Raw genomic sequence first — 22,078 nt, forward strand, 5'->3', positions numbered from 1 at the left:
TGAATGTGGCAAATTCTACCTGGGACAAACCGGGAAAGATATTGATAAGAGAATTAATTTCCCAGCATCGATATTATACGAGGACAAATTCCCCAAACAGTGCTGTTGATTTACAGGTGCAAAATTGTGGCTGTCCTATCCTTTGGAACAAAACAGATATTATTCATGGAAAAAGAAATGATTTCAAGAAATTTGTTAGAGACAGCTTGCAAATGTTTTAGCAAACAAAAGAACTTCAGTATCAGTCAGGGCATATATAAATTGGACCCCTTATTCCTTCATATGGTACCCCAACGGTACAAATTCAAAGACATGTTTAAATGACAAATCACCAAATAGTTGAATAGTTCTCTCTTTTAACTTTTTTGAATTACTAATTTGACCATTTGTTATGATGTAAACAGCCCATTTTGTACTTTGACAACTATTCTGTTGATTTTATTTTACCTTCGAGAAAAATGTTTATGATTTTTATGTAACCACTTAATCTGTTTAGTTAAAATAAAGCTCATGAAGAGGCCTGGTGGAAGGCGAAATTATCGAGCTATTAGAGTCTTTTATTCTCTTCTCTCCTGTAGACTATATTGACACACACACACACACACACACACACACACACACACACACACACACACACATATATATATATATATATATATATATATATATATATATATATATATAATATATATATATATATATATGAAATCCCATATACTCACATAGAGGTATGTGACATTTCATCTATATATAGACACATTCATACATGCATAAATTCATGGGTTCATACATTATACATAATTATATGAATATGAAATCCTATATGCATAAAGATATGTGAAATTTCAGTTGTAAATATGACATTAGGACAACTCATTTGCATTGCCCCCCTTTCATTCTTTCTCTTCCCTCCCCACACCCCAAGCCCCCCTCTCTCTCAGCCCTTGCCAGCGGCAATCACCACCGATGAGCAGAAAGAACTTCTGGCCCACCTGTGCAAGGGGAGTGTTCAGTAATTCCTCAGTATTGGTCCTTGTTACCCTTTTTTATGCACAGATTGGTATATAAGATAATTAGCTCAGTGGTCTGGTGGAACCAATACTTGACTTAACTTTGAGTATTACGTGTCACTCCTAGTTTCATCGCCGCTGTTGCTGGTGGAATTACCCATGTCTGCTTGTGGAAATGTTGTGGAGTAGAGCAGCCTGTTGGCGAACTGATGTGGGTCTTGCTGCTGTTCGAGTTAATATACCAGCAGTAGCAATGGTAAATGTCTTTTCACATCGGGTCTTGGGGATTAACTCACGTCAGCGAAACCTGTGGAATTATCAGTGCATGTCTAATGTCTTATCGCTTGGCGATAGACTTTTTGTTCTTCCCTTACGGCTGTTATCCGTAAGTAATGTTTGGTTCCTCTCATCTCCCTTGGATATCTTAGTAGAGAGGTTCTTTCTTGTCTAGAGGAGATGATTCAAACAGGCTAGTTGAACAAGTTAACAACTTTATTCTGTAACTCCATACTAGGAGATGCAGCTCGGTCGGACGACCGATATGTTTGATAGTTGGCGTGGAACTGCCATTCTAAAGCATCGCGTCGATAGCGGAACATTAGCTATCTCAGCAATTCATATAAAAACACATACGTAGTCTGCCGGCTCGGAAGTTACAAGTTTCCGGCGTAGGTTAACAGGTCAACCGCTTCCCATGGAAGTTGTTGTGCAAAGTTATCATAAACATAAAAAATGTTGACAAAGCTTTGAGCTAGATCAGGCTACTGCAGACAGCGCATAGCGTAATCTAAGGTCTGCTTTGGTCACGTAGAACCCTCCTAATGCCATGACCCCAGGTCACTGGTTTATATATAATGTATATATATTTATATATAATGTAATTCTTACACATGTGTGTGCGGGTGGTTACAATCGTCTTTTATCATCCTCGTATAAGGTTTTGCTAAAGCGGTATATCGTGTCGTGTCGTGTGTGTGTGTGTGTGTGTGTGTACATCACTGGACATGGTGACGGATTATTGAGATGTGATAGTTGTGTCGTGTTCTGTCTCATGTGAATGCGCACCATCGTGATATGACATGTTGTGCACCTGGCAGTGAGTCACAGAGAAATGGTGGGGGCGCTTATCAGCTGAGTCAGAGGGATAGGGTGACTGTTGTGGGTGTTTATCTGAATTTGGATGGAGTTTAGAAACCTTTTCGCATTCATACTATCACGTGATATGACATGTTGTGCACCTGGCAGTGAGTGACAGAGAAACGGTGACTGTTGTGGGTGCTTATTAGCTGCTTATCTGAATCTGAATGGAGTTGATAGGTTAGGTTAGGTTTGGTTAAGGGACTTAGAATGTTTTCACTCAGTGGGTTAGGTTAGGTTAGGTGAAGGGTCTAAAGAAGCTCCGAACCCTCATAACTCTGGGCAAGGAGGCCGGTTACACTGGACCAGCACTCGACCAGTGGATGAAGGCGCAGCAGGATGCGTGCCTGCAAGAAAAGGAAGAAAAAGAAAACCAGAAAAAAGCCAGAGAAGCAGAGAGAAAAGAGAAAGAAGCAGAGAAGGAAAGAGAAGAAAAGAGAAAGCATGAGCTAGCTCTCAGAGAAGAAGAAATCACTCGGCAAGCTTCCAAGCCCCAGACCATGAGCTAGACTCCCGGTAAGAGGTGGTTGCAGAGGTTCTGCACCACTTGTTGTGTGCGTGGGTATGCTGTGGATTCCGACCAGTGCCCAAGTCGATCCCTACCTTGGGACGAGAGCTTCCAGGGTGAACTTCTCCAAGGCTACCATGTAGCCCGGCATGATGAACAGTCTCCTATGGCCTATCGGTGGGGTCATGGCCGATGCCGAAGCCCAGGTCTCCCTCATTTCAAGAAAGGCATTGCCTAGGGGTGCCAAAATCCAGAAGGACGAAGAAATTCAGTTTGAATGGATTGACGGTCACCTCTATTCTGTTCCTTCGGTCCTTCTGAAGGTGGAAATGCCCTTATTGGACCAGGAGACCAGGGAAACCACATTGTGCTGCCTGGGCGTAGTTGATAGATTTCATGAGGTCTATCAGGTTCTTTTGGCCCGAGATCTCCTAAAGCCGTATCTCCCCTGGATGCAGCTCCCACTACCAGATGCACCGGATCCCTGCAGCATCCCAAATAATCAATCAGCAGTTTTAGATTCCGAGGCTAGTGCCTCCGATGTCCCCGACATCCTTTCTATTTGTGAACCTGGCCCTGACCCAGTGACAGAGCCCGAAGTTTCTTCTGCATCATCTCAGCCTCTTGCCATTTCACTGCATACCTCCTCCATTTTGGAAGAGGTAAGACCACCAGTTAACCCCGAACTTGTTTTTGAGGGTGATTCAACGGAGGACTCATTCACCTCCCCACATCAAATCACTGCCAGAGAGGACTCTTCACCTGTGCCAGAGCACCCTGCAAGCCTTGGTGACCCCACAGATTCGCAACCTGTGGTGCCATCTTGGCCTTATCGTCCAGTGCCCCGGAAAAAGTTCTGGAACAAGTTCTGCCGAGACTGTGGCCGCAAGGGTCACATGTCTGCAAATTACGGAGGGTGCGCGAATTACAATATTCCCGCCATCGCAATGGCAGTTACAAATTCTTCCTCACTAGGACCCCAGCTAAGGGCACTATAACCATCGCACCCCTCCTAGGTCATTATCTGCCAAGCCATGTCAGAGCCTACGACGACTCTGGCGCTCAAATCTCCCTGATACGGGAAGATCAAATCCCCCGAGGGGCTACCGTCGATAGACGGCAACTAATCACGATTGAAGGCATCAATCATATTTAACTGATCCTTCCGACCGTCCAATTGAGGGTCACCAGACCTCATTTCTCCAAAGTATGTACTCTTGCAGTTGCAAGCTACATTCCAGGAGGTTATGACCTCCTCCTAGGGCAAGACATGAAGTCTCCCTTGCATTTCAAAAAGCCTAGGGGTCCAAACCCCACGACAAGCTACTCCAAAGCAAGGAGACATCCAAGACCTACTTCCTCCCGGAAGTACGGCCACCAAGAGTCTCCCCAATTACCAAGGAGGGAAATTGATCCTTCACAGTTCCGTTGCAAAACCTCTAATGTAATAGGGCACTCCACTAATTGGCCTAGGTGCCCTAGCAAGCCACCAGCAGCAGACACTGTCCATGTTCCTCAAGGCTTAGCCTTCCACAAGAGACAGGAGCCTCTGTCTCACAATTCCAAGGGCACGCTGAGAGGTATTGCACCTCCGGTACCCGTCACAGGTCCAGCTGACCTCAACTCAATGCCAGTGCCACTTGGCAGCACTGAGCAGTGCCAAGCAGGGTGACCAGACGTCCCGTATTTAATGGGATTGTCCCGTATTTATGACATTTGTCCCGTATCAACCCTCCCCGGGACGCCTTTTGTCCCGTATTTTCAATATCTAAAAAAAAAAAAAAAAAAAAAAAAAAAAAAAAAAAAATACAATAAACTAGCAAAATTTGTACTGAGCATTCCCCCTTCAAACGCTCAAGTGGAGCGAGTGTTCTCTCTGATGGGCCAACGATGGGGTGGGTGTAGGAACCGGTGCAGTGTAGAGCTGATCAAGTCAGAATACAGATAAAGTGCAATTTCACACTGTCCTGTTCGGAGTTCATCACATACGCTCAAACCAAACACCATCTCTTGAGAGCAGTTGGATATAGTGTAAAATATGACAAATGAAAAATAACTTAGCAACAATGAGGAAAATAATTTTAAAAGGATTGAAAGGTTTTCATCATATGTATTTTATTGTCTGCAATTTATTCAATATATTATGGCAAGTCACTTTTGTTATTAATATCCTTCAAAGCTGTAAAACATGCCTGATTGCAATATTCTAATGCTTTGACACACGTAATGAACAGCTGTTTGTAACAAAATCTACAACGAATGCACTTTAAAACAAAAGAAAAGTCAATAAAGAAATGAGAGGGACTTTGCCTGCGTCACTGTGTGCATAACTTCGCGTAAGTTGTGTCTATATTGTTCAACTACCTCGATCTTCAATTTAAGTGTCTCGTATTTCAATTTTCAAAATCTGGTCACCCTGGTGCCAAGCTCCGTCCAGCCTGGACGTAGAGCCACCACAAACTTTGACCTCAGCGCCTAACCTTATCAAGGATCCTCCTACAGGAGATCCTCCAACTAGCATGGAGCTTACCGCAGCCCATGGCCAATCTCCAGTCCATGATTCTTCTCCACCCTCACCTCTGTCGCCCGAGGACGAACCTCCGGCAGACCTTACCTTTACACCTCCTCTGGACGACCAGGAACTGCCCGACTAGGAGTCAGCCTGGAGTCTTACCCTTACGACGGCTGTCGCAGCAGCCGAAGTGAGGGCCTCCCCTGCAGTAGGTTCCACCTCTACGACGGTTGCTGCAGATACTGAAGTAGGGTGTTCTCCTGCAATCCCACAGGCTACCACTGCATCTGCTCCTGACGGCGTTTTTGGCCTTACCCCAGAGTCGGTGCCTCCGTCTACTCCTAGGACTGGTATAGCCAGGCCCTGGAGGAATAAGAAGAAGAAGAAGGGACGTAATTAACACACTAACCAAAGAGCCACCTGCTCTCCTTGGCACCTGTGCCCTAGGTACAGTGTCACATTCATTTGCAGAGTGATCCTGGCACTTGCCCAGAAAAGGTAGCCAGCCTGATCTCTGCCAGTAAAACTAACCCTCTAACCCCTAGAATTGGTAATACTAACCCTCATGTATGTCATAATTACCTCATTACATTTCCATCCTGGTACTCTACTAATCACTCATCATCCTCACGCATCATTACCTCATCTCATGTATTTTAACAATTCAGTTCGATAAACCACTGCTGTGCGTACCGCACTCTGGAATGATTGCGTCTCTACTTAACTGTAATGAGTAGGTTAGGCTAATAATTTAGTACCAGGGCATTAGGATAGTAGCAAGTAGAATTTTCAAGTAACCTTACATAGGGGTAGAGTAGACTGTCGTCACAGACAACCTGTAATTCTCACTTAGGCTAGACTACATTAATTCCGTAAGTTCGTAAACTTAGCATCTCCACTTATAAGTTAGGTAGGCCACTGTAGTTAGCCATATTGCTGCTCTAAAAACTTTAGTTAGAGTAGGAGAACTGAGTAGTCGAGACGATCAACTTGTTTAGCCAAGGCCTTCACGCCCGAAAGGGAGTGAATGCCTTCTTAACAGGGAGAGCTGTTACATTTATTGATTTCCTCGTCTACCCAACATTTAGTTAAATATGTTGATTGCTAGAAAAGCAGCCATTTACGCTAATATCAGCTGATTTTAGGCGGGAGCCCAAAGCAGGCCAGCCGTAGTTGTGGGAAGGGGGGAATAAAGACTTGTCAGCCTTAAGGACGTATCCCAAAAGGGAGGGTGTAGGTAGCCAGGTACTTATTAGGCCTACGTCTTAAGCTCCTTTTTCCTGTGAACCCTTTGCTGGCTGTATGTACTGTTTCCAGGATGCCCTGCTCTTGGGGGGTTAAGCTGAACCCATCCCCCATGAAACACACCTGCCTTCGACCTCAGTCTCCTCCAGTCGTGACCTTGAACGGATGTCCAGCCAGCCTAGCCTTCCATTTAGGCCTACCACGGCATTACTGACGCGCCCAGACCTGAGACAAAGCCGACGCCGCATTTCTACAAAGGTCCACTTATTATGGCATCCAGGTACGTCTTGTGAATCAGTCATATTGCCAGTTCTTTCCCTCCTAGTGTCGTAATGACTCCCCAGTTTCAAAATTCAAACTCCTAATTCTCAAATGAACATTCCTTTGTTCCTCTCACTGCCTTGTGGCCGCAGCCTCCCTTGTGTGATCGTCCCAGACAAATGAAGTCATTGAATATTTCATTTAACGCTAAGAGTTCTTCCCCAGTGTGTTAGACAAAGTGAGTAACTGTAACTTGTGCAAAAGCTCTTTGATTATTTTGTGTCTAATCTGTGATTTCTTCCAGATTTCCTGAGTCACGTGTCCAAGTCTTCGGGCCCGCAAGTGATGCATTACCGCAAGATAATCTGAACAATTTTGAAAGCCAGCTTACGTGAACCTAATTTTTAGCCAACTATCCCCTTGTGAGAGATAATGTTGGTCCCATGTGTGGACAAGTTGCATTTACTTTCCCAGGCTATTAAGCAGCCTCCTGTAAATAAATGTATGTAAAGTAATTAGCTGAGTTTTCTGGCGACCTCCTCTAGAGTAAATTAACACTATAAATCCTTTTAAGGTAAGTTCAAGTAATTTATTCTGCATTTTCCCTCAACTATTTTCCTTTACGTTTTTGGGCCCCTTCAGGCCAGGGCTTAAAACATAACAATATGCATTACACGATTTAAAGTCAGAAAATCGTTCTACTCGTATTCTCCACAGCTTTGTTATTATGACAATAAAGAATAACTATGGCATCATTGTCTTCACAAGTAACTCATGTGAACGATTGGTAGATAACTTGAATAACTCCACTGAACAAATAACACTTTCGAGAGGTTCCGCTCCGTGGCAATTCTCAGGATCCGTTTCACAGAAAATGAGAAGAAAAATGACCAGCTACTGAATACACACACAGTGACGCAGAACCGGAGAAGGCATCAGTCATGAAATCGGCTTAAGACAAAAAAAAAAAAAATTAAGTTAGGAGATTCTAAGCTATTTCTGTTTCCTTTGGACCAACGTTGCTTCACTAGACATGAATAGCCAAGGTTTCCCTATCGGAATAGCTCTCCAGGTTGTATGGATAATGTACTGAGAGGCGCCATACTCGCTGAAGTAAACTCACGCACTACTGTGAAAGCTGCTAATAGGGAACAAGACCCCATTTCGGCTCAACCTCAACACCCGACCCCCAATTCGGCTCACAGGCGATAAACCCCATAAGCTTGCCTTTATTTTAACCTCACATATGTTGACCATTAACGACTCCACGGGAAAACCACCAAGTATTTCACTCTAGTTCAGAAAAGAACCCCAAAATCATTCATGAAGAGATTAGGGTATATATAACTCCACGGGAAAACCAACGGATTTCTCAAACATCAGTGTCATACATTCAGGAATACACTACTACACAATTGGCTCTGGAACACCATTTTCTCTGATAGTGTGAAGGGTATCCTCAAGTGGACAAGAGTCCATCACGTTACCATTGAAGAGCTGAAAGCTTACCTGAGCCAATCAACAAGATGCTTTATTTCATAAAGTTCATTCGATTATCCAGCTGAAATTGCGTCATTATATTGCTTTCCATTTTTATTTGTTCATTCGTTCATTTTCGGATGTGTGGACAAAATCATGTTTGTTGCCAAATGACGCTAACCTTGCAAACAAATTTTGTATGCATAATAAACCGGTAATTTATTAAGGCAAGACTATTGCCAGTCAGAACCATCGTTATTAAGCAAATAGCCTTCATCTTGCCTAGACACAACCGGTTCATCTTGATAATAATTTTTAAAAGAGAAATTTGTACCTGGTAATGTAAGAAAGAAAGTATTTGATAAGACCCTATAGAAGCGATTTCTCAAAGACTTTTCCTTCGAGTGAAAGGGAGAGAGAGAGAAAGGACATTAGTGTCCTCCCTCACAAGCAGTTCTTTCCCAACGCCCTAATGATCTAGGAATTCTTAGGGAGATTTGAATAAACTCTTCCTGATACGGGTTTCTGTATATCATCCAAGTTCCTTATTCTTGCCTTTTATAATGATGAAGCTAGCCATCTATTGCCGCGGAATAGTGCTTATGTATATATATATATATATATATATATATATATATATATATAAATATATATATATATATATACAGGATGTCCATAAAGTCCCAGTACCATTACAAGCAATAAATACTTGTAATGGTACTGGGACTTTATGGACCCAGTATATATATCTGTATATATATATATATATATATATATATATATATATATATATATATATATATTAAAAATGCAGTACACGGCTAGCGTCATCATTGTAGAAAAAAAAAAGACAGTGATGATGGCTTATAGAAAGGAGGATCAGAAAGTCCCATACAATCTCCCATACGAATCCCCTGACATCATTAGGTTGTTTGGAAAGAACAACTTGCGTGGAAGGACGCTAATGGCCTTTCTCTTTCCCCCTTTCACGCGAAGGGAAAGTCTTTTATAAATCGTCTCTATCACAGCAGCTGGGTCAAGACGAGATGACCTAGTTAATACAATAACACTTCTTGCTGACAATTCGCCTTCAGAAAGTTTCGGAGGAATTTTGTCATTCATGGAAAAAATTAGTATGAAATGTATTTGATAAATTCTGAATTTCCTCTTAAATTGTTACGTAGCTTTCGAATTAAATAAAAAAAAAGAAAAAAAAAATGGAACTCATACAAACATTCACATATTGTAAGTGGAAAGGGACAATGAGTGAGAAGGACATGCTAAAAAGACATCTGAATTATGGTAACAAATAAAAAACGTAAAAAATAATGAAACTCATACAAAAAGTCACTTGTTATAAATGAGTGAAGAGGACGTTCTGAAAAGACATCTGAATTATGGACGGTTGACGGAAATGTACCTGATTTATTTTCGTTTAGGAGTCGTAACAGATAGATAGATAGATATTTTATTGACCATTCTCCCCAGAAACATCAAATACAATATTATGAAATTACACAACGGTCTAAATACATAAACTCATTTCACAAGTTACATTTCCTAAAAAGGAAAAATGACAAATAAGAACTGTATTCAAAACAAATGACAACAATAATTAATATTAATTTTGTAAATAACACAAAAGAGATCATATCGATAGCTGTTTAGAATATCCAATTCTATATCACATAGCAACAGTAATATGATACCCAGCAAACACACAAGTATTGGTCATACATTGACCCATTGCCGGATATCCAGACTTTCGGGCATTGGTACAAATGATCATTAGCATCGGTCCAATTCATATCCATTATCCGTTTGCACACCGGGCCCTTAATGGAACTGTGTTGTAAGAATGTTGGGACAATACATGCAATCCATAATCACGCCAATGCGTGTGTTGGACCAGTAGTGAAACAGCTCTGGACTACCAACTTTCCTATTTTGGGCAGATACTGGTACGATTACCAGTATCCAATTTATGTTTCATTATGGATTGCCAGATAATTCCAATGCATGATATGAAAGAATTAAATGTGATATCTATGTACATCACTCTGCTGTATTTAAAGTTTGAAAATAAACTATACAATGAAAAAACTGAATCCTTTGGCAGTTTTGTTCAGTGGTCTTAGACATGTGATCGAACCCCACTGGAAGAAATGTTAGAAGCTCGATCTCCTTACTTTACTTTTTATCAGCACTATAGTTACATGCATAAAACATTGTATAGTTTATTTTCAAACTTTAGCTACAACAGGGTGATGTGCATAGATATAAAACATTTCTTTCATAGTTTCTTCGGACCAAAAACGTATACCCACTTATGTATCTGTATGTTGCAATATTCATCTAAATTTATTTTGATAAAGTAGTATAGGGTGATGTGGCAAGTATTTAGGTATTGACAAAATTATTTTTGAAAATAATTTAAACACTTTTATGCAAACATATATCAGTCAATAGAAACAAATCAATACTCTTTTAAAAACTGTTCTGTGATCAAGTATTGTGGCTGTCATGTAAATAATAATTTCAATAAATGCGTTAACACATAAAAAAATGGGATTCCATTATACTGGTGTTTAACATCAAAATACATAGTCACAATTAAATTTTTATTAGAAGGCAAAAAATGGTTAACAAAACAGTTGTAGTAACTAGTACCATATATATACATGAAACACCCACTGCATTCTCTATACTACATAAACTATCCTTAATTGTTTAATATATCTGATTTCTATATACAATATTTTACAAAAGCTAGCTGATGATATAGTCAAGGAAATTATAAATACTCATGGATTACTGTCTAATGTTTTGTTGTGACTTTTGTCAAAAGATGGTACATCCATTTAATTAAAAAAAAAAAGTAATGCAGGAACACAAATTGCCATTCATTAAGTACAGCACTGTATGTAAGAGATAAATGGATGTAGCATCTTGCATGAAGTCACAACAAACATTAGACAGAAAAGAATGATACGTCTCTACATAAAATTATTCATTTAAACATAATAAAAATTATTCATTTAAATATAAAAATCTAATCAAAAGACTGACAATAATAAGATAAATTTGAGTGATAAACAAATTACATGAATATTTATAATTTCCTTGACAACAGTCAGCAAAAGTGCTCTATATCATATTCCTTCAGGATCCCCACCAGAATTAGGTTGAGATGAATTGGGATTCTCATCTTGACTTTGCTGACTGCGCAAGTCTTTTGGTCTTTTCCTTCCCAAGTATCTGTCACATGCATTTCTTAGATAAATCATCATAGTTTTCCCTACTTCAGTTTCATCAGTTGATAATTGTGTCTTGTTCACCAGAATATCTGAAAAGGATAATCAATATTAGTAAATTGCATATCTGCAGTACTACACATAGTCCAACAATATAAAAGCCTTTATATTCAGTTACTTATACCACTATTATTACAATTTGAGTTAAAATCTAAGTTAGAAAAGCATAAACCTCTGAACCCAAGGGGTCGAGTAGGAAAAGTAACCCTATACAGGAAGGTAAAAGTGGACAAGAAAAAAATGGTGCAACTTTGTGTACTCTCAAGCAAGTGAACTCAAATCCAAGACAGTGGAAGACATTGGTACAGAGGCTATGGCAGTATCCAACTTTAGAAGTTTTGATGTCAAAGTATTAATTCATTTAAAGGGTTAACAATTAAGGTTTAAGTCATTTTTAACTTTGTGGGATTTGATTTGGTGTTAACCCCTGCCAAGGCTAAATGATAATGGCACTTATGGTTTCTGTGCTTTAACATTACACTGCACTTTTATAATGGATTACTTTGCATTACTTTTAAACGTTACTGAATGTGTGGATGAAATACAAATGCAACTCATGTTTTGAAGGTTTCACATACAGTACTTATATTTTGACTATCTACCAGCATCCATGGCACTTCACTGCATCTGCATCCCCATCTAAAAGCTAGCAATAGGCAGTTCTACAAAGTGCCAATTTACACACTGCAAAAGCCATACCCTACACCTAACAGCATTATACAGCACTCACTTATTATAATTCCACACAATGTCGTGTTCTTGAACCCTTTCTTGCATGTATTTGTTTTCGTCTTCCAGCCAAGACGACCTTCCCAGTTGAACTCATACTGGAGTCCACTTGTCATGCAGAAGTCAATCATGGTTTTGACTGCTGACGGTTGCTCCCCCAAGAATCTAGAGTCTATGTACCTAGAAATAACATTCAATAAGAGTGGTTATACAAAAGTTTTTGATAATTATTAGTAATGAAATCATTCTACATACTATGGCCTTTTCTTATCTTTAGTAATGTCAAAGTAGAAGTTTTCAGTACTGAAGCATAATAAACATCATTGTGCATATCACGGTAACTGACATGTAGCTTACCAGTGACTTTCTAAGGGGACTTTCCCCATTTATCTGTTGTTCAAAGTCCTCAAAGTCTACATATCTTTGTATTGGTAGCAATCCGTCCAGCAGGGATAAATCAGGTCCAGTGGGTGCAGCAGCCTGAGTTTGTTTCAAATGTTCGATGGTACCTATCATTATTTCTAGTGACTTCTGCTGATCTTGCACCCTACTTTCCAATTTTGTCATTGTCATCACAAGAGGTCGCATCACTTCCACCATAAGAGGTCGCAATACTGAAAAAGAAATCAATATTTTCCAATATCTAAACAGAAGTGTGTTAATTTAAATGTAGTTAGCACAAATCTCTTTTCATAAATAGCTTCACCAACACAGGAAATAAAAGCTGATTTTATTGGTTACACAGGTACCACCTGATTTACAATATTCAATTTACTGAAAAATTGAGGAAACTGTCAACAGATACTATTTGGAAATCTGTATAAGCAAAAAGAAAAAAGGTTGATAGCCCCACACACACACACAGATTGCCAAGCAATTAGTAAGCTAGGAGAAGACAATATTTTCACATCCATCGTTGCTAAAAATTTCAGCACTAGTTGCCTGTGTATGTGAATTATTTTCTACAGTAGCTTTTTTATTTCCCATGCAAAGTTCTCTATAGTCCTTAAATTTTCTTTTTGCATGACGATTCAAGGTCCATGTACTTGCCATAATGAACAATCCCCAGCTTCACAATTCTTGAACATACAGGGGACCTGAGACAGAAAAATATCAAGATATGGTGTGGGAAAAGCTTATTTTTGGCTTGTTGTCCTAATTGAAAGTGGGTACCAATTTTATGAATGGCAAAGCAACTAGTGGGAGATGTGATGTAAATTAATTAGCAGAGGGAGAATTCAGATCTGGATTGAAAGGTAAGGTACAGTTGTGTTGTTGGTGGAGACATCCAGCCAGGTCAGGGAAACAAACATGGTGGAAGGTGGAAAACAACAGGTCATGGAAATTGAAGTCGGAATGAATTCCAGAAAAGGCCAAAGTAAAAGAAGCAATAGATAAAACTCTAGAGGAGTGACGTCTCCTTGTTAGACATCAAAGAATGTTCAAAAGGTCGGCCTCATGACAACAGTTAGCTAATAGATTTAGACCACGACGATGATATTTTAGCTACATCCACCCACCCAAGGTATCGACAAGTGATAGGAAGGAGTCATGCCCATGTGGGCAATTGCAAGGTCCAGCTAGGCCCAGAAGACGAAAGCTAAGTGTGATAAATGCAAAAAATTGTTCTGCACAGGCCTAAACAAGCCTCAAATGAAGAATTTCTTGAGGTCGATAAAAATGACAGAAAAGGAAAAAGGCCTAGATTGGTATTGCAGTTACTCAAAGAAGATTGCAGATCATACAAAGAGAAATTAGAAAAAGCAATTGAAGAAACTGAGAAATTGCTGAAAACAAGCTTATATAGGTATTGCATGAGATGCTAAGTGGAAGAAACACTAGTATTTGTATAGAATGTAATGGAGGGTACAGGCAAAAAGGGTCAATAAGTCAGGATGAGGAAATTGCTATGAGAAAGGATAGAGGAAAAATCCCAGATCACCAAGAATTTTGGAAATATGGTGTTGGATGGAATAAAAAGTGCAGAGAAAGTAAAAAAGGAGAATAAATCAATTGGTGAACTAAAGTTACTCAAAGAAGATTGCAGATCATACAAAGAAAAATTAGAAAAAGCAATTGGAGAAACAGAGAAATTGCAGAAAACATGACAGTCAGCAATCAATGGAGCTTCATGGAAGACCTGAAAACCCTAAATGAAAACCTAGTGAAGAATATGGAAAACAAACAAGGTACAATCACAGAAAGGACCACTAAAATAATGTCAAGACTAGAGAGTAACTCACCTAACCCTGACAACAAGCAATGCTTGAATAGCGAAGCCCTGAACAGGGACCACGATTAACAGAGGGGTTGGGAAAATCAAAGTGCACCTAAAGATAAGGATAAGCTAACAAGAGCAGAGTGCAGGTTCTTTACGACAGGAAAGTGCAAGAAAGGAGACTGTTGTGAGTTCCTGCGCTTACGACAGGAAAGTGCAAGAAAGGAGAGACTTGTGAGTACCTGCACTTACGACAGGAAAGTGCAAGAAAGGAGACTCTTGTGAGTACCAGCACAAGTGGAAAAGCAGAATTTATAAAAGATCCCAGAACAGGCAGGGCAGAAAAAGAGGTAAACCAAAGGACAGTATATAAGTTCTACAAAGAGGGTTATATTGTGAATATGACAGGAACTGTAAATACAGCCACAGAGTCATTAGCCAGAATAGGACTATAGTACGACAAAATTAGGTAGACCAAAGATGAGAATGTAAGCGTTTCAAAGAGGGGCACTGCAAATATGGTAGAAACTGTAAATACAGTCACAGAATCAGAAGCCAAAATAGGGCTATAATAAATGGAAAGGCAAGGTACCAAGAAATAAGACATGTTGACTATCAGCCAGAATAAAAGAGCAAGCAGAGATGAGGATGAGCAGTATATGTGCAGGTTAAAAAAAAAAAAAAAAAGAAGCAATCAAAGAAATAGCAGAAGAGCAATTAAGAGCCCTTTATGGACAATTTTGGACAAATAGCTCGGTGAATACATGTACCAAATATATTATAGAAATAAATGGAATGAGATATGCCAAAAAAGGTACCAAGAAATGAAACACGTTGACTATGAACCTGAATAAAAGAGCAAGCAGAGATCAGGATGAGCAGTATATGTGCAGGTTTTTCAAAACAAAGATCAATCAAAGAAATAGTAGAAGAGCAATTAAGAGCCCCTTATGGACAATGTTGGACAAAAAGCTTGGTGAACACATGTACCAAATATATAAGAAATTAATGGAATGAGGTATGCCAAAAAAGCACTGAATAAGGAAATAAGATAAGAATTAATCAAGATATCTGAGACTTTCAAACAAAAGAGGAAAGAAATAAAGAAGCTGAGGAAAACAAAAACATAAGGGAACTGGAAACAAAGCCAGACTGAATATGTTGAACTTAAAGGCTAGCTTCTTGGGTAAATTTCAGGACGAGGTCTGTGATATATGCAGTGGAGGAGGACATCACCGAACATTTATTCATGTGTAAATCAATTAAAAAAACAGATCAGGACATAAATATAGACATGGAAATCCCCTAACAGAAAACTGGGGGCGAATACATAAGGATAGCCCACAAACATTAAGAATGTTCTTATACCTGGAAGCGATGGATGTCAAAGCTAAGTAGCATTGCCCTGCCCTGCCTCCGTTCTATTAAGAAAAAGAAATGAAAGGGGGTTGGGTTAAAATTAAAGTAGAAATATTGTGTTATATCTAATTTGGAAACATCTTTAATTTTTTCTGGGGGTTTACTATTGTTGACAGAAAACGGAAGATTAGACATGAATTAAAATACAGGTAGTGTTCAAGTTACAATAATTTGTCCTATGATAATCCGATTTTTACGATGGGTTAACAATTAATACTGATACGACAATATTTTGAAATTATTTTAAAATTTCACTCACAATGGATGCAGGCAGCAGAGTACACTCAGGGAGCGAGAGAGACCAAATTACAATAGCCTAAATTTATCCCGTCTTCTAGTTAAAAAAGTCTGAAAACAGCAAAAGAGAATGATGAAGGTATTGTTTTAACGTTATAATTGTGTAAATGTAAATGTGTAGTCATGAACAACCGAATGATAGTAAGCAATTACCGCAGTCATGTTATAAATGGTGATATGTAGCATAGGAATGATGTTTTTATGCAGAAAGTTTATTTGCTATAGATCAAAGCTCAGCAAGGAAATATACTGCTAATGACTATCATGCAATAGCAACAAGGATAAAACTCCTGTAAACTTGTGCCATCGAACACAACCATAGATAAAATTGTGCCATCGAACACAACCGTAGATAAAATTGAGAGAAAATCATTTTATCAAAACTATTGGGCTTGAAATAACACATTTTACAGTTTTTTTTAGACCAATAAAAGATAACGCAAAGCTTGTATTACGCTGAAACCAAGTGAAAATAGTGAATGGAATCATGTATTTTTTTTTTACACAAAAAAACATGCCCCTGATGCAATCTTTTAATGAAAAAAATAATTTAGTTCACAACAAATGTATTCAAGTCATATTTCAACTTAAACACGTTGTCTAACGAAAAATGACCTTGTCTCATATAAGTAAATATCTGGAAATTCATTTATGCTAACTAGAAGCTAGAAAATTTGCTCATAATTGAGTTAGGGTAAAAAACCGCATGGTACAGGGGTGGACCATGTACGATCAATGTGTACAACCCCAAGAAAAGTACATTATAACGCGTCCTGACACCGGAGTAGAGGTCTTTAGCTCCGTTTCTCAACAACAACAAGTTGCGTCTGATGCCCATCTCCGATGTCAGGACACGTTATAATGTACTTTTCTTGGGGTTGTACACATTGATCGTACATGGTCCACCCCTGTACCATGCGGTTTTTTACCCTAAATATGGCAAAATAAACTTGTATGGGCCACCAACTGATTTCTAAATCAAAACATTGACCACTACCTTTAAGTTAGTATTTTTAATAATGCAATACATAATACAAGAATACGTACAATATTATTGGATACAGTGAAGTGGTGTAGAACTTATTTCATAATTATATGCAGCCATCAGCAGCCTGACATCACTCAGTTGTACAGATGTCTGACTGATTCTCGTTTTGTGTCCAATTTTTTTTCTACTAATATATCATAGTCAGAATGCACTGAACCTCCAGAATTGGCTTATATCAATTAATAAATTACTATACCGCATGTGTAATATAGAGAATACTGTAGGCTATGCTACTGTATTCGTATGTCTACACTAGGCCAACACTTTAATTTTATTCAATTACTTCGTACTGAATTTTCATAAGCACACATAGCCTACATTGAACCTAGAAAATAGGCTGAAACTAATAATTATTATGCTGTATACCTATGTATAAAGTAGTGTAGGCTAGGCTACCCTATATGTAGAGATGGTGCAAATTACCCTAGTGTAGGCTAGGGTATATTCGAGATATGATTTTTCCATAAGTAGGAGAATACCTGTAAACAGTTTTAAGTACTAACAAAGTTAAACTGAATAATGAGTAAAACTAACAAGGAAATAAGCTAAGGATCCAGGAACTAGTTTTCCTAGAATGCCACTCATGACCTAGGCTATCCAGAACTTGCCTATCCAATCTCGTTTAGGGTTTCCGTGCCCTGAACCTGGCTTTAGGGGCATCTGGAGTCTGGACCCCGCTCTAATAACACAACTAGTAGCTACCATTCCGAGGTTGTCCTACTCTTAAAGAATTTAGCTTATTCACAGGTACTTGTTCCTCTTGATAGCCTAACCCACATACCTAGTAGCTAAACACATGAACCTAATATGCAAACACTTGTTACTCACAATTGTCTTACAAAGCACGTTTGTTCTTCTTGGTGATATTTTTTGCGCCTGCAGAAATGGTCAGCAGTAGTGCTCTTCAGAGATGGGAAAATTTCATGGTTTTAAATTTGACCTCAGCAAGTCCACGTGAGTGTAGTAGTAGTAGTAGGCGGTGTTTGTCTTTGAAACGGCTCCTCCCTTGCTTGTTGTTATTCCTCCTTTGTTTATGTAAGGTATCTGTAGATCTATATAACTATTTCATTCATCTTGTGTTTGGTAAAGTTTTTTCTCTCTGTAATGCCATAGTTCTTTTTTTAATTCTTTCCTATTTTCAAAAGGTCTACAAATAAAAGCAAAAAGTATATTCCTCTTCATAGTGTCTTGGAATGTTTCAAATGAGTAGGTTTAACATAATTTCAAATTTGGCAAACATAAGAAAATGTGCTAAAAATATACTAAGTGAAAAACAAAATGCCAAATCAAAATTTTGGATACCAATTATGTTTGAGAAGTAACACACACAAATCCACATATATTGTATATGTAGGTATGTGGGACTTTTCAAACCAGATTGACATCCAAAATTTCTATTTGGCACATTGTTTTTTTATTTTGACATATTGTTGGTGTATTTGCTTGTTTTCCAAATTTGATATATATATATATATATATATATATATATATATATATATATGTATATAGTATATATATATATATATATATATATATATATATCATATATATATAAAAATATATATATTATATATGTGTGTGTGTGTGTGTGTGTGTGTGTAAATAAAATATATATATATATATAGATGTATATATATATATATATATATATATTATATATATATATATATCTATATATATATATATATATATATATAGATATATATATATTATATATAATATATATATATATATATATATATATATATATATATATATATATATATATATATATATATATATATATATATATATATAATATATATATATTATATATATATATTATATATATCTATATATATATTATATATTTAAATATCATATATATAATATTATATAGGATATATATATAATATATATATTATATATTAAATGGTTATCAATAATTGTCTTGAGGAGTTTTTTTTTTTTTTTTTGCTGATATGCAAATATATTTTTTAAAGTCGCTTCAAAAGATCCAACTGTATTGTTATGAATCGAACCATAGTTGGGTATCCAACACTGGAAAAGAGATAATCAAACCAAAATGGGATATCCAGTGTTATCCAACATTGGAAATGCAGTATTATTTTGGTAATGGGTCCAATTCAGTTATTCCATTATCCATTAATATAGTTGGATTTCCTCAATAATCCAGAATTGGTCCAATACATCTGTGTTTGCTGGGTATAGACTAATAAACATCACACATTCAGATTAGACAGGAAATGCATTAAAATTGTAACACAAAATGAAGTCAGCTGGGCGAGGCACAATGAGAGAGTTGCATCTTATTATTAAAAAACCTTCAAAATTAAGCTTGCGATATGACAAACATTTGCAAAGTCTGATCTTTCTACCATCAAGTCTCAAATTGATGAGATATCAAACTGGGTCCGAATCTGGTAGGTCCTGGGGCATGCTTCGATTACATGTTGCTCAGTTTGTATTTGGCCACACACACAACCTCTCCTCTACAGGTAACCGGCCCCTCCCTCCCTCCCTCTTTTGTTCCAACCGCCAACCTCAATAGCAAGAGAATGGGAACTCAGTCTTAATCTTGTCCACTCCGTTCTCTCCAACTCATTTACATTGTTTTTTTTTCTATAAATGTCATGAACGTTAAAATCTGAATTGATGTTTTTATAGAAAGTTAATCTACCTGGGTTTGAGGTAGTTACTTCATGTTTCTATTTTTCTGATGCTTGAAGTACATCGTCAATATCATTATCTAACAAGTCTCTGATATAACGTGAGGTAGGTGTATTAAATTCCAAAATTAGATTAATTTACATGGCCCAGCGGATCATCTCCCATTGTACCATGCTCCACCCAAGCTTGAGCGAAAAACTGTCTCTGCTGTTACCTGACCAGTGAACGAAAATCAACAAGACCAAGTTCGACTAAACAAAGAGAATTTGTAGTGGTTTTCCTTACACCTAACATGGGTCTCAAATCACCGTTAATCCAAGAGTTTTAGCTTACAATTGCAGTTTTCGACCATTTTGGACGAGTTAAAGTTGACCGAATGTCGAATTTTTTGTATATATATTTTTTTATATGCAAATATTTTAAAAATGAGAAAAGCTACAACCTTCAATTATTGTTTCTTGTATTCTAAATAAAATTTCGCACATTTTCATATATAAAACTCTATGAAACGCCTAATATGAAATGGAGCAAATATTCCGAGAATGCGACGTACGCATTTCGGAGATTTGCGGCGGAGAATCCGCGCGTGAAGGGAAGGAAAGTTTTTTTTAAATTCACCATAAATCTAAATATTGTGCTAGAGACTTCGAATTTGTTTCAAAATGAAGAAAAATGACTGAATATTACTAGTCTGTAAGAGTTTTAGCTTACAATAGCGTTTTTCGACCATTTCGGTAGAGTCAAAATTGACCGAACGTGGTTTTTTTTCTATTTATCGTGATTTATATGCAAATATTTCGAAAATGAGAAAAGCTACAACCTTCAATTATTTATTGTTGTATTCTACATAAAATTGCGCACATTTTCATATATAAAACTTTATGTAACGGCTAATTTAAAATGGTGCAAACATTATGACAATCGCACGTATGATTTTTTCGGAAGAGTTACCGTGCGGACGTAAGGAAAAAGTTTTTTCTATAAATTCACCATAAATCAAAATATTGTGCTAGAGACTTCCAATTTGTTGCAAAATGAATTTAAATGATTGAATATTACTAAAATATAAGAGTTTTAGCTTACAATTGCGTTTTTCAACCATTTCGGTAGAGTCAAAGTTGACCAAAGGTTGAAATCTTTGCACTAATCGTTATTTATATGAAAATATTTCAAAACTGATAAAAGCTACAATCATGAGTATTTTTTTTGTCGTATTCTACATGAAAATGCGCACATTTTCATATATAATACTCCATGTAACGGCTAATTTAAAATGGTGCAAAAATGATGTCAAAGTGACAAAATAATTTCTGAGATGTGTCACTGATACTTTTTAGTGCGATAAGAAAGAAATTCGCGCTTGCGCGCCTGCATAATGATTGTAAACAAAACAACACCTTGATCCGTGAACTCCCAGCATCCCCAAGGTGCGTGATTCAAAAGTTTTTGGCTGGTAGGCCTATAAATATTTTTCCGCAAATTTAAAAAAAAAACTTTTTTATGTCGACGTAAATTACGTCCGGTCGGCACCCAAAAGACAATTTATCTCAACGTAAAATACGTCCAATAGGTATTTAAGGGTTAACTTTACAAAAAACTAAAATTAAAAATTTTTTTTTGTCTTTTTTTTATTTATAATTTTTTTTTTTACTTTTTTATACTTTACATAGTTTTTTTTTTTTCTTTTTTTTTTTTTTTTTTTTTTTACAAAATTTCAACTTCATCACGACTTTCAACTTTCTGTTTTTTAGTATCACTTGGTTCTTCCTTTTTACTTACTCCTGCTAATACTAAAGGCCTCTTTAAAAAATAACTATCCAAGGAAGATTGCTTCTGCCTACTTTTCACAATGTTCCTGAAATGACTCAGGCAAACGTCATCGAACTGCGCAAGCATATGACCTGTGTGAGCCTTTTAGGGGTGTCTTTTTTCTACAAACGATTGCACTGTATGAAAAGCGGCTAGAACATCCTTAATTTCTGCTGTTGTCATAGGGTCGTCCTCCTCCTCCTCGCTGCTGCTAGGGAACTCCTCTTGAACGACGTTATGTTGCATGGCCTCCAACTCCTTCAGGCCATCCGTCGTAAGCTCCTCTTGGTGCTCCTCGAGAAGGTCGTTGATGTCGTCCTCGTCGACGACGAGCCCCATGGACTTGCCGAGTGCAACGATCTCGTCAAGATCTGGTTCCAAAACAGTTTCAGGATTGTCAACTCTTTCTGAATCTGTGGCAC

At 37.6% G+C, this 22,078-nt stretch overlaps 1 protein-coding gene across 3 annotated transcripts; it reads right to left on the reverse strand.

Moving 5' to 3' along the window:
• Positions 1-11,003: 11,003 nt before the first annotated feature.
• Positions 11,004-18,377, reverse strand: LOC135216412 (uncharacterized). 3 transcript variants are annotated; one of them, XM_064251709.1, is made up of 5 exons: positions 18,006-18,377; positions 12,553-12,809; positions 12,197-12,375; positions 11,465-11,498; positions 11,004-11,423 (listed from the first exon to the last, which is right to left on the reverse strand). In XM_064251709.1, the coding sequence occupies exons 2-5, from the start codon at positions 12,579-12,581 to the stop codon at positions 11,414-11,416; spliced, it is 252 nt and encodes an 83-aa protein (XP_064107779.1). In that variant the 5' UTR covers positions 12,582-12,809; positions 18,006-18,377; the 3' UTR covers positions 11,004-11,413. The 3 variants fall into 3 exon arrangements, with proteins under 3 accessions (XP_064107779.1, XP_064107776.1, XP_064107778.1); XM_064251706.1 differs by having other exon boundaries at positions 11,004-11,498; positions 18,006-18,162; XM_064251708.1 differs by lacking the exon at positions 18,006-18,377 and adding an exon at positions 16,092-16,603 and having other exon boundaries at positions 11,004-11,498.
• Between the last annotated feature and the right edge of the window lie 3,701 nt (positions 18,378-22,078).

The sequence above is a fragment of the Macrobrachium nipponense genome, chromosome 6 (assembly GCF_015104395.2).
Source record: "Macrobrachium nipponense isolate FS-2020 chromosome 6, ASM1510439v2, whole genome shotgun sequence".
Lineage (NCBI taxonomy): Eukaryota > Metazoa > Arthropoda > Malacostraca > Decapoda > Palaemonidae > Macrobrachium > Macrobrachium nipponense.